The 13,934-nt window shown below is 40.4% G+C and overlaps 3 protein-coding genes across 4 annotated transcripts in view; all 3 read left to right on the top strand.

Moving 5' to 3' along the window:
- Nucleotides 1-565: 565 nt before the first annotated feature.
- On the top strand, nucleotides 566-6,371 carry LOC112068594 (survival motor neuron protein). Of its 2 annotated transcripts, XM_024135769.2 has the most exons (11): nucleotides 566-706; nucleotides 1,091-1,216; nucleotides 1,703-1,807; nucleotides 1,907-2,089; nucleotides 3,245-3,364; nucleotides 3,680-3,874; nucleotides 4,327-4,452; nucleotides 4,640-4,783; nucleotides 4,982-5,143; nucleotides 5,588-5,651; nucleotides 5,974-6,371. In XM_024135769.2, exons 1-10 carry the CDS (start codon nucleotides 659-661, stop codon nucleotides 5,648-5,650), a joined length of 1,272 nt encoding a protein of 423 aa, XP_023991537.1. In that variant the 5' UTR covers nucleotides 566-658; the 3' UTR covers nucleotide 5,651; nucleotides 5,974-6,371. The 2 variants fall into 2 exon arrangements, with proteins under 2 accessions (XP_023991537.1, XP_023991538.1); XM_024135770.2 differs by lacking the exon at nucleotides 1,091-1,216.
- An 817-nt stretch (nucleotides 6,372-7,188) lies between these two features.
- cart1 (cocaine- and amphetamine-regulated transcript 1) lies at nucleotides 7,189-8,576 on the top strand. Its single transcript, XM_024135771.2, has 3 exons — nucleotides 7,189-7,775; nucleotides 8,060-8,143; nucleotides 8,337-8,576. Exons 1-3 carry the CDS (start codon nucleotides 7,647-7,649, stop codon nucleotides 8,448-8,450), a joined length of 327 nt encoding a protein of 108 aa, XP_023991539.1. The 5' UTR covers nucleotides 7,189-7,646; the 3' UTR covers nucleotides 8,451-8,576.
- Nucleotides 8,577-9,098: 522 nt separating this feature from the next.
- The window catches only part of LOC112068593 (microtubule-associated protein 1S), a 52,335-nt gene continuing 47,499 nt past the window's right edge, over nucleotides 9,099-13,934 (top strand). The window contains exon 1 of the mRNA XM_024135768.2: nucleotides 9,099-9,267. Coding sequence (XP_023991536.2) covers nucleotides 9,111-9,267 — 157 coding nt within the window. The 5' untranslated portion in view covers nucleotides 9,099-9,110. The remainder of the gene's footprint in view (nucleotides 9,268-13,934) is intronic.

The following is a 13,934-nucleotide window of genomic DNA, read 5'->3' as shown; positions in this document are numbered from 1 at the left end:
GTCCAGTAAATTAAGTAGGACAGCTCAGAGACACGATATAGTTAGCCTTGACACTTTCCCCGGTTTAAGATGGTAATTGTGAGCGGCGCATACTAAGACAGAATGAAATACATTGGTCTAATGGAATGCTTTGAATGGAACGGGTGGAGGCGGATAGAGGATATGGATGGAGGAGGGTAGGGAACATGCATGGTCTCATTTTGGCTGTAGCCTATAGGCTATCTAGCATAGTGGCCCGATGTGTCACTCGCATGACTTTGAGTAGGTCTACTCCAGTTAATAGCCAAGAAAGCCATAACCAAAAGCAATCTGTTATAGCATTTGGGTAATAAGCTATATTGCTGCTATGTAAAGGTTTTAGAACTTGCTCATTCTGATTCTACCATATGGTAGCCTATTTTGCATCCTCGCGGATAATAATATACTATACTGTCATAATAATGTGAACGGTATGTTGCGGTTCCACAGGGGGCGCCATTGCAACCATTAATACAAAACCATTTAAGAACTACAATTGCCAGAATGCATTGTAGCATACACATGGTGCGCTGCAGCTTTTGACACACTCGCGGGAATTTCATGTAATCAATGCTTTTGTTTCTACATTTGAAAKAACCTACAATAAGTCAATACGTGTGTTTCATTCAACTTAACAGTTATGGCTGAATGTCCAGCAAGTATTGTATTGCGAAGTGAAGGAGTCGAGGTAAGGGTTTTATAGCATAGCTAGCAAGCCATCTCCCTTCACCAAGATGATGATGATGAGGCTAGCTAACGTTAGCCACTGATAAAGTTGACAGCTAGCCGTGCTACCGTCAACTGCTAGCTAGCTAGGTAATTTCTTATTAAATTAGCATTAATTTGGTTTCTGTTTTGATGTAGAATAAAGGGTATGTGGTTACTGACAACTCGGCACTGGTAAAGGCCTATAACGAAGCCTTTAAACATTTCGGGTAAAGTTTGACAAGTATACTAGTGGGTGGATAAGCTTTTCCCCCTTGTGAATTGATGGTGGTTGGAATGGCTTGAAACCCAAAACAATACATGAATATCAACCTAATGACTCTCATTTGTTTCATTCATCCTTCAGAGCTCAAACATCGAAAAAGAGAGTGTCACAAAGCTTCTCCCCAATCTACAGAAACTGTTTGAGTCAGAACTGTCCAAATCTTGTGTGCCAAGTCTGGAAACAGTTGACCCAAGGGCAAACTCAAAGGTAGTCAGTAGATGGAACACAAATGTTTTTGGTGTGTGTAGGCTTGAAGCTTCTCATGATCTTTGGTCTCCGATTCTCTTAATGCTCTGTGGTCAGATGGCCCCTTCTAAGTCACGAGATATACCCCTTGTGAATTGATGATGGGGACATTGGTGGGCATGTGTTAAAACCGAAAAAAATAGGCCTAGTGTGAATGTCTCCATATTTTCATCAGTAGAACAATGATCCAATAAGAAATCCTGAATCATTTCCTTTGTCTTTGTTTCATCCTTTAGAGCTGTAATGATGAAAAAGAAACTGTCGGAATCATAACTGTTAGGRTATATGGAAGAATAAGATTTGTGGCATGTGGTCAGAGGATGGTCCCTTCCATGTGATGAAATTGACCCCTTATGAACCAAAAACAATTAACATGAATGTCTTAATCAGAAGAACAATTTRCCAATACTGAATCCTGAATAATCTCCTTTCATCTTTATCTTTCAGAGCGATGAAAAGGAGAGCGATGAGAAGCTTGCAGACAATCCACAGAAACTCTCTGAATCTTGTGTGCCAAGTAAGGGACCGMTTGACCCAAAGGCAAACTTAAAGGTAGTCAGTTAGTCTATAGATGGAAGATTGACATTTTTGTGGTGTATAAAGCTTGAATCTTTTTCTTAATGCGCTTTCTATCTGTGATTCTTTGAGCAGTGGGAGATAGGGTCCCACTGCAAGGCTGTGTGGTCACAGGATGGGCGGGTTTATCCTGCCACCCTGGTCTGGTTGGAGGGGGAGCGCTGCAAGGTGAAGTTTGACAACTATGGAAACGAGGAAGAGATGGACKTGAGCGCCATGCTACCTGAAGCTGCTGACCAGCCCCGGAAGGAGAAACGGGTGAGCCATAGGCAATGGTGTTGCACGGTATACCGAAACTAGAACATGATAAACAGTTTGGTACTAGAATTTTTATTACTTTCGGTACTTCTGTCAAATGTGTGTCACCTGGTCTACTGATTGAGAGAGGATCAGATCCGTTCCCTTATAGCGCGAGAGCACCGTGCCTGCTCCACTTACTCATGGCTAGCTCTAGCCTGACATGAGGAACCACTTATGCTGCACAAAAGTTAACACATTTGAATAATAAAACATGGCATGTAGACATTTTGAAACCACTAATTACTGTTCCCAAAACGATGTTCATTACAGGCTAGAACACTACAGTGCAAGAAGATACCGGTAGCATCCAGCTTTGTAGGCTACCTTTCCTTGCTAGCTTACAACTGAAGCCAACATCAATTCACTACCCTAGTCCCTTGTTTGGGATAATATGCAAACCACAATGCAAAATATTGCTGATTGTCACCAAAAACTGTATTCATTCACTTTGTCTCTCCCAGTCAAGATCATCTTTGCCCTACCCTCAAACAGACTTTGTGTATGAATGACATCATGGGTCTTAAAGAGACAMTGCACACTTTTAGAAAATAAGTGATTGCTTCTTCTATGCAAATGTTGTTGATCAGTACAATAAAAAAAGTCCCAAATGGAAGGTAAACAGATTATATTTCATCTGTAGCCTCATAAAATCAGCCAAAACAAGATTGATAACTCAATTCATGCACACACTCATTYAGTATGCATTCACCTGTATTGTGAATAGGCCTAGGCTACATCTTCATTTACCWAGTATAACAACTACCATTATGTAGTTAGATGAGTAAAAAAAAGTTAAATTGATTAATGGATACATTCCAAAGTAAAAAAACAAAAAAACAAATAGGCCTAGCATGAATGTCTCCATGTTTTAATCAGAAGAACAATGGTCCAATACCAAATCCTGAATTATTTCCTTTGTCGTTGTTTCATTCTTTAYAGCTGTAATGATGAAAAAGATGGTCCCTTCCATGTCAAGAAATGTACCCCTTGTGAATTGATGATGGGAGAGATGTCCTCAAACCAAAAACAAATAACATGAATGTCTTAATCCGAACAACAATTTTCCAACATTGAATCCTGAGWAATTTCCTTTGTTTCATCTTTATCTTTCAGAGCGATGAAAAGGAGAGCGATGAGAAGCTTGCAGACAATCCACAGAAACTGATGGAATCGAAACTCTCAGAAACTGATGTGCCAAATAAGGGACCGGTTGACCCAAAGGCAAACTCAAAAGTAATCAGTTAGGCTTTTCAGGAGACAGATTTTTGGGATGTGGTCAGCGGGTGGCCCCCAAGTCATGTGATTCACCCTTGTGAATTGATGAAGGGAGGAATATCTTAAAACCAAAACGGGCATGAATGTCATCAGAAGAACACTTTGTTTTACGACAGTATGCAACTAATAAATACACCCTTGGTAAAAGAGTCATGATAGCACTGTTGAAAACTTGATTTCTTTTGGTTCTGTTTCTCAAGCTTGCTTTCATTACTACCTGGTCTATTAAATGTATTTTCCCGTATGGTGTGTATGTATGTCATTGTGTACCAGGTGTGGATGCTGGGTTCCCGGTGCCGTGCTGTGTACTCAGAGGATGGCCTGGTCTACCCAGCGGTGCTGGTGTGGATGAGAGGCGAACGCTGCCGGGTGAAGTTTGAAGGCTACGGGAACGAGGAGGAGCTGGAGCTGAGCACCCTGCTATCGCCAGATGACCTGGGYCGACACTGTGGAAGAGCTACTGCCAAGGTGCAACAAGGGGTCAAACTTCACTTGAACTCTCATTTATGTGGCCTTTATGACAGATGCCAGACGGTTCAAGTAAAGTTTGATGGTAAGATGTTTCAAACTTTAAAGATGCAGTATGCAGAAATCGTTCCGCCATTTATAGTGTAGCGAATCATTGTACCATCTAAACCATCCTGAAATATATTTTCCAATAACCAAAAATAAAGTATTTTCAGCCGTTTGAAGCTGGCGTACAAAAACGAAAGTAAAATACGCAACAACAACAAAAAACATAAGAACGGGAAGCATTGAATTAGTGGATATAGAACAGATCTACGGCTTCTTAGAATTGCTTTCAATGAGAATGACATCTATGAAACACATTTCTATGTACATTTGGTCGGGTTGCCCGAAAACGTCCATATTGAAGCACTGCGTGGGTCAGCCCAGTAAGGCAAGTTTCTCACTCCTAGGCTGTGGAAGGGTTCAGGTCCATTAGTAACAACAGCGCAGACTGGAAGAAGGATAGAGAGTGGAGGACACCTCAACAAGAGGGACGAGAAGAGCCTTCCTCACCTCGGCCACCTGAGTTTCCTCCAGTGAGTCTGGGTACTATTCCCTCTTTCAGGACGTCTGGAATACATTGTTGACACATGGTTATGCTTTACTGATGTCTGATGTTTACAGATAAGGARGTTTGCATTGAAATATGTCAGACTTGTCCACTATGGTATGTCCCAAACTACACATTGTGATATTTGTATGTTTCTCTCTGTGTTGTTTCAGGGAAAAGGCTATAACCTTGGCAATGAGCAGGGGGATAAGAAGAAGCCAAGTAGTCGGAAAGAGGAACCAAATGGCCGGAGTCAGGAACCAAATGATCACCCGTTTCCTTTTTTTCCTCCAGTGCCGCCMCCCAATGGGTCTTTGGTGAGGCTGTGTGTGTGTTTCTTACCTACATGTCTATCTTCAACCTGTGTGAGACTGGCTACCTCAAGCTTGTACATCCAGCAAGAGTAATATTATTTAATGTCTGTGATATGTTGTGGGTGTAATAAATAAGAGATCTTCACAGTTTGAATTTGAGTATTTTTAATGCTGGTGTAATAATGGTATATTCTCCTCCAGGACTTCCTGTCATTCCTGCCTCCTCCTCCACCTCCACCGTGTGTATGGCCCCCCCGAGCAGGGCTGGTGGATGCTGGCGATGGGCTAGACTCGTCCGTTACAGACTTATCCAGCATGCTGCTGTCCTGGTACCTGTGTGGCTACCACACTGGCTGCTACATGGTTAGCAAGAGCCTCTTCCATTTGTTCCGATTGACGGAAACACTGCCATGTTCATAGGTTCTATTGCTGCGTTCAAAACAACTCGGAAATCTCTGACTTCAGAGGAACTATGAAAAATTAAATAAATAAACGAGCTCCGACTGGGGAAAAATCGATTTTAACGGTCATCCAACTCGGAATTCCAACTTGGGAACTTGGGCCTCTTTTTAGAGCTCCGACCTGAATATCACTGACGTCGTGATTTGACCTCATAGTTTTCCAGTTGTTTTGAATGCGYCAACTGTCAATGTCAATACTCCCCATTTAACATTTCAGAGTCTCATATGGGATATGACGTCCACCTTAAGATCTCCTTAAATCTCCTTTTATCAGATCATGATTTAGTTACTACTAAAGGAAACTGATTTCGTAATGATATATGGAACGGTACTTTTTGGTACTTAGGCAATGCAGCAGACAGCGGCAAGTCGCAAGAGGGCTCATAAAGAGAAACGAGCAGAGGAATAAGGTTAAGTGATCTTTCATGTGGTTTCAATTCCAACTCACTGTAACTCAACTGCTTTATCAAAGGATAATTGTAATATTTTAATTGGAGAAGGCGGGATAGCACTAACGTATATCGATCTATAGCAATTGATTATAACTGTAGGTCTATTTGGAACTTACAGAAGTAAAGGCCTGCATTTTGCAGTCACTGAAGATTGTAGACTGAATAAATATCCTATGATGATATATATATTAGTACCTARGATACAAGCCTGAGGATTCTACAGGTAGGCTATGTACTATTAAGTGCTCATAACTCTMTCTTCCTGCCTTTTCCCCTTCAGGTTGGTTTAAGACCCTAGAATGGGGAAGAAGATGAAAAGAGCTGTTCTCTTGAAACAGGACGAGTTCCAAAGAGCTAATGTTCTTGTACTACACAGAGGTAGTCCAGTTAGGGCTCTGTGTCTGATGCATTGCAGTTGTCAGGTTTTTTTCTTACTGAAGATGGGTGTCGTGACCAGAAGATGATTGTGGATAGGGGTATGGTGTTAGGGGTACGGTGACCCTAGCTCATCAAGCTGTTAACTCAGCACTTCCAAGAGGCTTTTTGGAAGGATATTTTTACTTTGARGTTTTTGGCACTTTATTATTTATTTTTTTACTGTTGGAAAAAGCTTTTCCAATGTTTTTTTTTTTGGGGGGGAATAAAATAATGGGACAGCTAGTTTATGGTCAGGTGGGGAAAAAATTGAATGAATTGTTAATCCTGCTTTTTTTTAAATGTCAGTTCATTTTGGGAGTTTATTTTATTACTGTAAATTTCAAATATGTTTGGATTCTTTTTTTAATTTTCTTTTTCAAGAGAACATTTATTCAACCAAATCGCATGCCTTGGCATTTCTTTTGCATTTCTTATACATGTTTTATGTAGATAAAATGTAATGGTTGAAAATGATTGCAAATGTAATATCGGACTGTAGGTTTTTGGATGTCTCAAACCACGGTGGTTTCATCTCACCTTTAACCCTGAGCTTCACCACATGGTTTTCTTCAGCACATAAGAACTATAGTGTCAATATTAGACCAAATAATTAAACCATGTTTCTCGGAAATGTCTATTGAGTAGGGAGTAGTAAAATGTTTATACTTTATAACACACAAAGGTTTAGCATGCAGTTTTTCAGTTGCATCAAGTATATATGTGCWGCCTAAATGCAGAAAKTGTGGTTAAAATGATTTGAATRTGAAATCACACAAACCCTCACCAGTCACCATAAAATGTATATTTTGTATTGTCTATCTCTGTGGATGACGCAGTGTTCTGGGTATGACACTGGGTCAATTGGAACAAACCTTGGGTCAAGGATAAGGTTATGCGCACAAGAGGAGATGGGAAGCAGACCTGGTTTGACGTAGATGGTCAAAAGATCAGATGACACATAGGACCCTCAAAATAGCAGTGATTTAGAATCTCTATTGGGAATTTGAATACTGAAGTTAAGATACAGGCAGATTTTTGTAAAGGGTCCTTAGCAGTAAAGCTGTGAGAGTTCTATGGATTTGGTCTAGGATGCACAATAGCTGCTAATATAGCCAACAACTCAAAATGTGCTGTTGTGATTTTCACAGCCTATGTGTTCTTAATAAAGAACATTGAAGCCTCATTAATCCTTATTTTGGGGCTTCAACTCAAACTATTTCTTCATTCCCTGGAGGGAATACTTTTTGGGAAATGACATTTTGCCAGACAAAATGCCAGAGTTTCGTTCGTTATGTTCCCCTTTAAAAATAGCAAAAGTATAAGCACGTGTACAGGCTATTTGAACACATTTGCCCGGAAATGTTACATGTCAAATAATTCGATAATTTCAGTGTTATGAATATTGCAGCAGATGATGTCAAAGCAACGTATAAAACCTTGGTCCAGGTTGTCTGCCAGCCAGAATACTAGCCTAGACCTACTGATTCGGTCTGCTTTGCTATCAACTTCCAATCAGGTTCCGCGCGTTTCAGCACCATGGTCGGCAGRCTGCTCCTCCTCCTCTGCGCTACCTGCTCGGTGTTGGTGGTGCTGGCCAGCTCCCACGACTTTCTTGAAACACGCTCCCCTGAAGACTCCATCAAGACACAAGAAGAACAAGAATTGGTGAGATAAAAACATACTCGTTATTCTCAAAAAAATTACATAATTTTAAGGGTTTTATATAGGCCTACCAATAGGGTTCTAAAAGGTACATTGTTCAATAACTTGGACGGATGGTTTTGAGGTATATCAATTCACACAGCATGCGCACATTGATTGCTCAAATGGACGCTAATACACACCTCATAATGGTGAAACTTAGATTGGCGATATGTTTATAGTCTACCATTGCAGACAGAGAATAGATATGAACATGTCAAAATTAACATGTTTCTTCTACTCTATAGTTTGAAGCTTTACAAGAGGTTCTTGAAAAACTACAGAGTAAGCAGATGCCGGCCTATGAGAAGAAGTTGGGTTGGGTTCCCATGGTAAGGAATCGTTTTAGGATTGACTTAATTGAAATTGAATTGTTTTGTAGAAACTTGGTAAGACARATGCCTGAACATGGACATTTTTATATTTTGCGTGACCATTATTCTGTGTCTGTTATTTTATAGTAGACTCCAGTCGGCCTACCTACAGTACAAATAAATGTAGGCTGTATGTTCTCTGTGTTGACAGTGTGATGCTGATGCGGGTCAGCAATGTGCAGTTCGCAAAGGTGCAAGAATTGGGAAGTTGTGCGAGTGTCCACGGGGAACATCTTGCAACTTCTCCATCCTCAAATGCTTTTAGGGAATCGAGGACGACAGCTACCATCGGGATGACTCAATGTTGTATGAGGACAAATAGTGTATTCTCAAATCTTGCTGTTTTAGATATGTAAATGTGTAAGAATGGAATAAACATAACTTTTTTGAAGACTTCTGAAGACTTCCTGCTTTAACGGATTTTTTTGTAGGGAGTAATGCAACAATGATATGTCACATCTCTGCATTGAAATTGGAGACATGAGAAGTAACTGGCTCCACAGGGCGCAACAGATTTTCYTTGGAGAAAAGGAAACCACCTGAGTAACAACTGATAATAATGAATATGAATATTGCAACAGATGATCTCAAAGCGAAGTATTATATCTTGTTCCAGGTTGTCAATAATAATGAATAATAATATTAATTATAATATATAACAGCGTATTATCCTATAATAATTAGGTTACCATAATAATCMTAATAGGCCTTAATATGAGATTTTTGGCAAACTATTTGAGACTTTATTTTCGATTTATGTCTAGAGAATATACTTGAATATGAGTTTATTTACTGTAGTTACTGTACCTTTATCCCTGACCACAGGGATCCGATTGGTCTGGAAAGTGTCAATCTACAGAGTTTCCGKCCTATACATAAAGTAGGGGCGTCTCTCTGTATGTCCTTATTTGCCAAACTTTTCAACATGGCGACACAACAAACTGAAGAGGTGGAAGCAATGGAAAATGTGAKCCGAACTTTGCATCCTGGCTTCAGCAACGACAAGTATTCTCTGCTTGTCATTGTCGGTGAACATAGTCGGACTGGACTTGTGGACTACGTGGTTGCAGAGATAGAGAGAGGTAATGTGGCCCATTTTATGTCTATCGAATTATGAATTAGCGCCTGCCAGCGTTTTCTTCTGTCCTGACTTGGCTCGAGCTATAGCTCGGTTAACACAGGTGACATTGTCTAGGCGCATATTGTACTGTAGTACTCAACCTTTAAGTATACGTCGTCAACAAATGGTTCTAACTAATTGCAAATCAACGCACAAATCGGCGAATTGGTAATTGGCATTGAAATATCACACTAGTCTCGTGAATGTATGCAATATTTCCACGTCCAAGCAGGGGCGTCATGRATCCCCAAAATCTGAGGGGGCACAAAGTGTGAGGATGGTTGGGTTGGGGGTCGGGGTAAGTCTTGAAGGGGAGGCTATGCCCCCTGTCCGAAAGTTTGGAAAAATGCAAAATTCTCCAACACCTGAAATGTCTTTTTTCCTGCAATCTACAGCCATAATCCATGAGCCATGAGGTGTGGAAACACTTTGTTGTTTTTATGGATTTTGTCTTATTGCTTTTTGTGCTTTGTTGCTCTGTCTGCATGCTATGTCTTGTTTGTCCTATGTTACTCTGCGTGTGCTCACTGCTCATTGATTGTCTGTATTGTAATTGTTTTTAATAACCTGCCCAGTGACTGCGGTTGAAAATTACCGGCACTTTTACTAAAACGTTGATTAAATGGCTGCATCCCACTAACGGGATCGATATGACAACAGCCAGTGAAAGTGCAGGGCGCCAAATTCAAACAACAGAAATCTCGTAATTAAAATTCCTCAAACATACATGTGTTTTATATCATTTTAAAGGTAATKTTGTTGTTAATCCCACCAAAGTGTCCGATTTCAAATATGCTTTTCAGCGAAAGCACTACAAACGATTGTTAGGTCACCACCAAACCACAATAAGCACAGGCATTTTTCCAGCGAAATATAGCAGTCACAAAAAGCAGAAATAGAGAAAATGAATCACTAACCTTTGATTATCTTCATCAGATGACACTCATAGGACTTCATGTTACACAATACATGCATGTTTTGTTTGATAAAGTTCATATTTATATAAAAAAAATAGAGTTTACATTGGCACGTTACATTCACTAACTCCAAAAACATCAAGTGATTTTGCATAGCCACATCGTTTCAACAGAAATACTCATCATAAATGTAGATGATAATACAAGTTATACACATGGAATTATAGATATACCTCTCTTTAATGCAACCGCTGTGTCAGATTTCAAAAAAACTTTACGGAAAAAGCAAACATGCAATAATCTGAGACGGCGCTCAGAACAATAGCCAAATTAGCCGCCATGTTGGAGTCAACAGAAACCAGAAAATACATYATAAATGTTTCCTTTGATGAACTTCATCAGAATGCAGTCCTAGGAATCCCAGGTCCACAATAAATGCTTGATTTGTTCGATAATGTCCGTTATTTATGTCCAATTAGCTACTTTGGTTAGCGCGTTTGGTAAACAATTCCAAAGTCACAAAGCGCGTCCACTATAACGTGATGAAATGTCCAAAAGTTCCATAACAGTCAGTAGAAACATGTCAAACGATGTACTGAATCAATCTTTAGAATGTTGTTAACATACATCTTGAATAACGTTCCAACCGGAGAATTAGATTGACTTCAGTTGAGCGATGGAACTGAGCTGCCTATCACGTGAACGCGCATGGTCAGCTCGTGGCAGTGGTGACTAATTCCTGTCTCCTTCGGCCCCCCTTCACATTAGTCATCAGACWAAGTTCTATTGACTGTTGACATCTAGTGGAAGCCGTAGGAAGTGAAAATTCATCAATATCTCGCTGTAATTTCAATGAGAGCTTGGTTGAAAATCTGCCACCTCAGAAAAAATCCAAACAGGAAGTGGAACTTCTCAGGTTTTTGCCTGCCATATGAGTTCTGTTATACTCACAGACATAATTCAAACAGTTTTAGAAACTTCAGAGTGTTTTCTATCCAATACTAATAATAATAATATGCAAATATTTGSAACTATGACTGAGGAGCAGGCCATTTACTCTGGGCACCTCTGTGCACCTTTCATCCAAGCTACTCAATACTGCCCCTGCAGCCATAAGAAGTTAATGTGCACTGTAACTGTAAAAAATAAAATAYAKTRAAMCATWATGKTTYAMTRTATGTCAAAAAGGTATATTTTCCTGCAACTCTAAGCATTCCTCTTGAGCGGTCTGTATCCTTTTGACAGGTGTTGCTTTTTTAAAAACAAACTAAATATGCTTCTCTGTGTCTGCTAAAATCTGGGTAAGATATTGAAAGGAATGTGAGCCTTAGGGTGCGTTCTTAAATTGTTTTACTATTAAATTGTTGCCAGCWGCACAGTTAGTCACCAACGCTCCAGATAACGAAACAGCCTAACCTGCTCTGCTCTSCTAGGGTAAGTAAAATGGTCAGAGTGAGGTGTTCTCTCATTTGTTTCTGGAAATAGCTAGCAAGCTAGCCAACTTTAGCCATTTAACTTGGGTGCTTGACTGTCGTTGTGAGATTAGAACACTCAGATCAAACCTACTTCTCGGCCAGATCGTCCAGTGTGCGCTCTGAGAGCGTAACACTCTAAATTTACGAACAGACAATCCAACAACACTCCGAATTTACGAATYCCCAGAGTGCACTCTGAGCACACAATGGCACTCCAGAGTGAATTTATGAACCCATCCTTATTCGGTATTTTCTTATTATATTATTGCTTGCTTTTCTAAAGTCTACTAACTTTGCRGGAAGGCATGCCAGCTAAGATAGTTAGACAAGCTAGCTACTTTAACTTGATTGATAGCTTGAAATTGCTTCTTGGTAGCTAGGTTGAGGTTAGAAGGTTGGGAACCTATCTGGGCTAGGTAAAGCCAACTTCATAAAATTGCTAGGTGGCTTGTAGTGTTACAGATATATATCTTTTTAAACGGGACAAATCTGAGGGGGCACTTGCCCCCTATGGGCGTGACACCTCTGTGACCAAGTACATAATCAAATATGATGCCACATGGAACCCTGTTTTCAGCAGACAGAAAATGGAAAGATGAGGGAGATGGACGCCAGTAAGGGATAACAACAAAGATTTTGGATCTACTAGTAGATGGTTAGCAGTGGGCCCCTGCATGGRGTGTTAGTGTAAGATCACAAAACAAAATTGACTTAACACCATGGTATAGCTGAATGAATCATATTAACGATATGTAAATATTAGGCTATTAGCATACACATCTAGCTAGTTATGCTGAGCTCATCGTCTTGTACAGACTAGCCTTACCAGCCACACTGCAGATCACTCTTTTATCACATGGCAACAAGCCCACCGAAGAGAGGAGGATACAGATGTTGAGCCCTATCTAAGAAGACTAACAGCTTTTSCCTCAGTTTCTAAGGACATTGCGAAATGGTGTGATGTTTGTTAATTAGACTTAACWTATTGAGCAGGGGAAAATACTTTTTAGATTACATTAGTCTAGGTTTTACCATTGCCCAGTGTTTATCTTGCTTGTACGTTGTATCTTCCTCATCCCTTTAAGACAACTTGTTTTAGAGAGAGGTTTATCTTGGCTTGCATCCATAAGATGCACTGTGTTTTTAATGACGCCTGTCTGGTTCAAAGATGCCACTGTGCTGGACTTCTGGAGGGTTCTCACTGGGAAGAACTCCACTGTGCACTGACTGCTTCAGGGTCAACACATCATTGTAAAGGTTTTGCTTTTCGAGACCACTCAAGACTTCAGGGTCCTCTGGTCTAACACAAAATCATCAGGGTCATCGTCAGGTGAATGCACCAYGCAGCACAGAAAGGGAGTGCTTTTTTTCTCGAGCTTCCAAGTGTTTTTTTGTTTTTTTATTCTCCAAAGGGTGTCTTCTTGCTGTTTGTTTTAGTTTAGTTACGAACATGCAACCCTTACACGGAACCAAAACCGGCTGCGCACGTGCGCCATCGTGCATAAATACATTTTGTCCCCCCACACCAAACGCGATCACGGCACGCAGGTTAAAATATCAAAACAAACTCTGAACCAATTATATTAATTTGGGGACAGGTCGAAAAGCATAGCACTTGCTAGCTAATATGTCCTATTTAGCTAGCTTTCTGTTGCTAGCTAATTTGTCCTGGGATATAAACATTGAGTTATTTTACCTGAAATGCACAAGGTCCTCTACTCCGCCAACGGTCAACCGAATCGTTTCTAGTCATCTCTCTTCCTRCCAGGCTTTTTCTTCTCTTGACTTTTTATATTGTGATTGGCAACWTTCATAAATTAGGTGCATTACCGCCACTGACCTCYTTTCTTTCAGTCACCCACGTGGGTATAACCAATGAGGAGATGGCACGTGGGTACCTGCTTCTATAAACCAATGACATAGGAGAGGCAGGACTTGCAGRGCGATCTGCGTCAGAAATGGAACTGATTTCTATTTTAGCCCTTGGCAACGCAGACGCTCGTTGGTGGTGCGAGCAGTGTGGATGCAATAATTGAAAAACATAGATTTCAGAATTTTATTTTGCAACGCGAGCGGTCAACCTGTTAGCATCTGTCATAGTGTTGCATTATTAGCTCTGACTAGTAGAGACAGTTTGTAGTAAGCTTTAACCACTCCAATGCTAGCTTGTATCACTAACACAGCTTGTTTGCCTCTTGCTTGTAGTTTAGGATTTTTCCCGCTCATGCTTCAGTGAA

Source organism: Salvelinus sp. IW2-2015, unplaced genomic scaffold, assembly GCF_002910315.2.
Source record: "Salvelinus sp. IW2-2015 unplaced genomic scaffold, ASM291031v2 Un_scaffold588, whole genome shotgun sequence".
NCBI lineage: Eukaryota > Metazoa > Chordata > Actinopteri > Salmoniformes > Salmonidae > Salvelinus > Salvelinus sp. IW2-2015.
The sequence above is the reverse complement of the archived record's forward strand: the minus strand, read 5'-3'. Positions and strand labels throughout refer to the sequence as shown.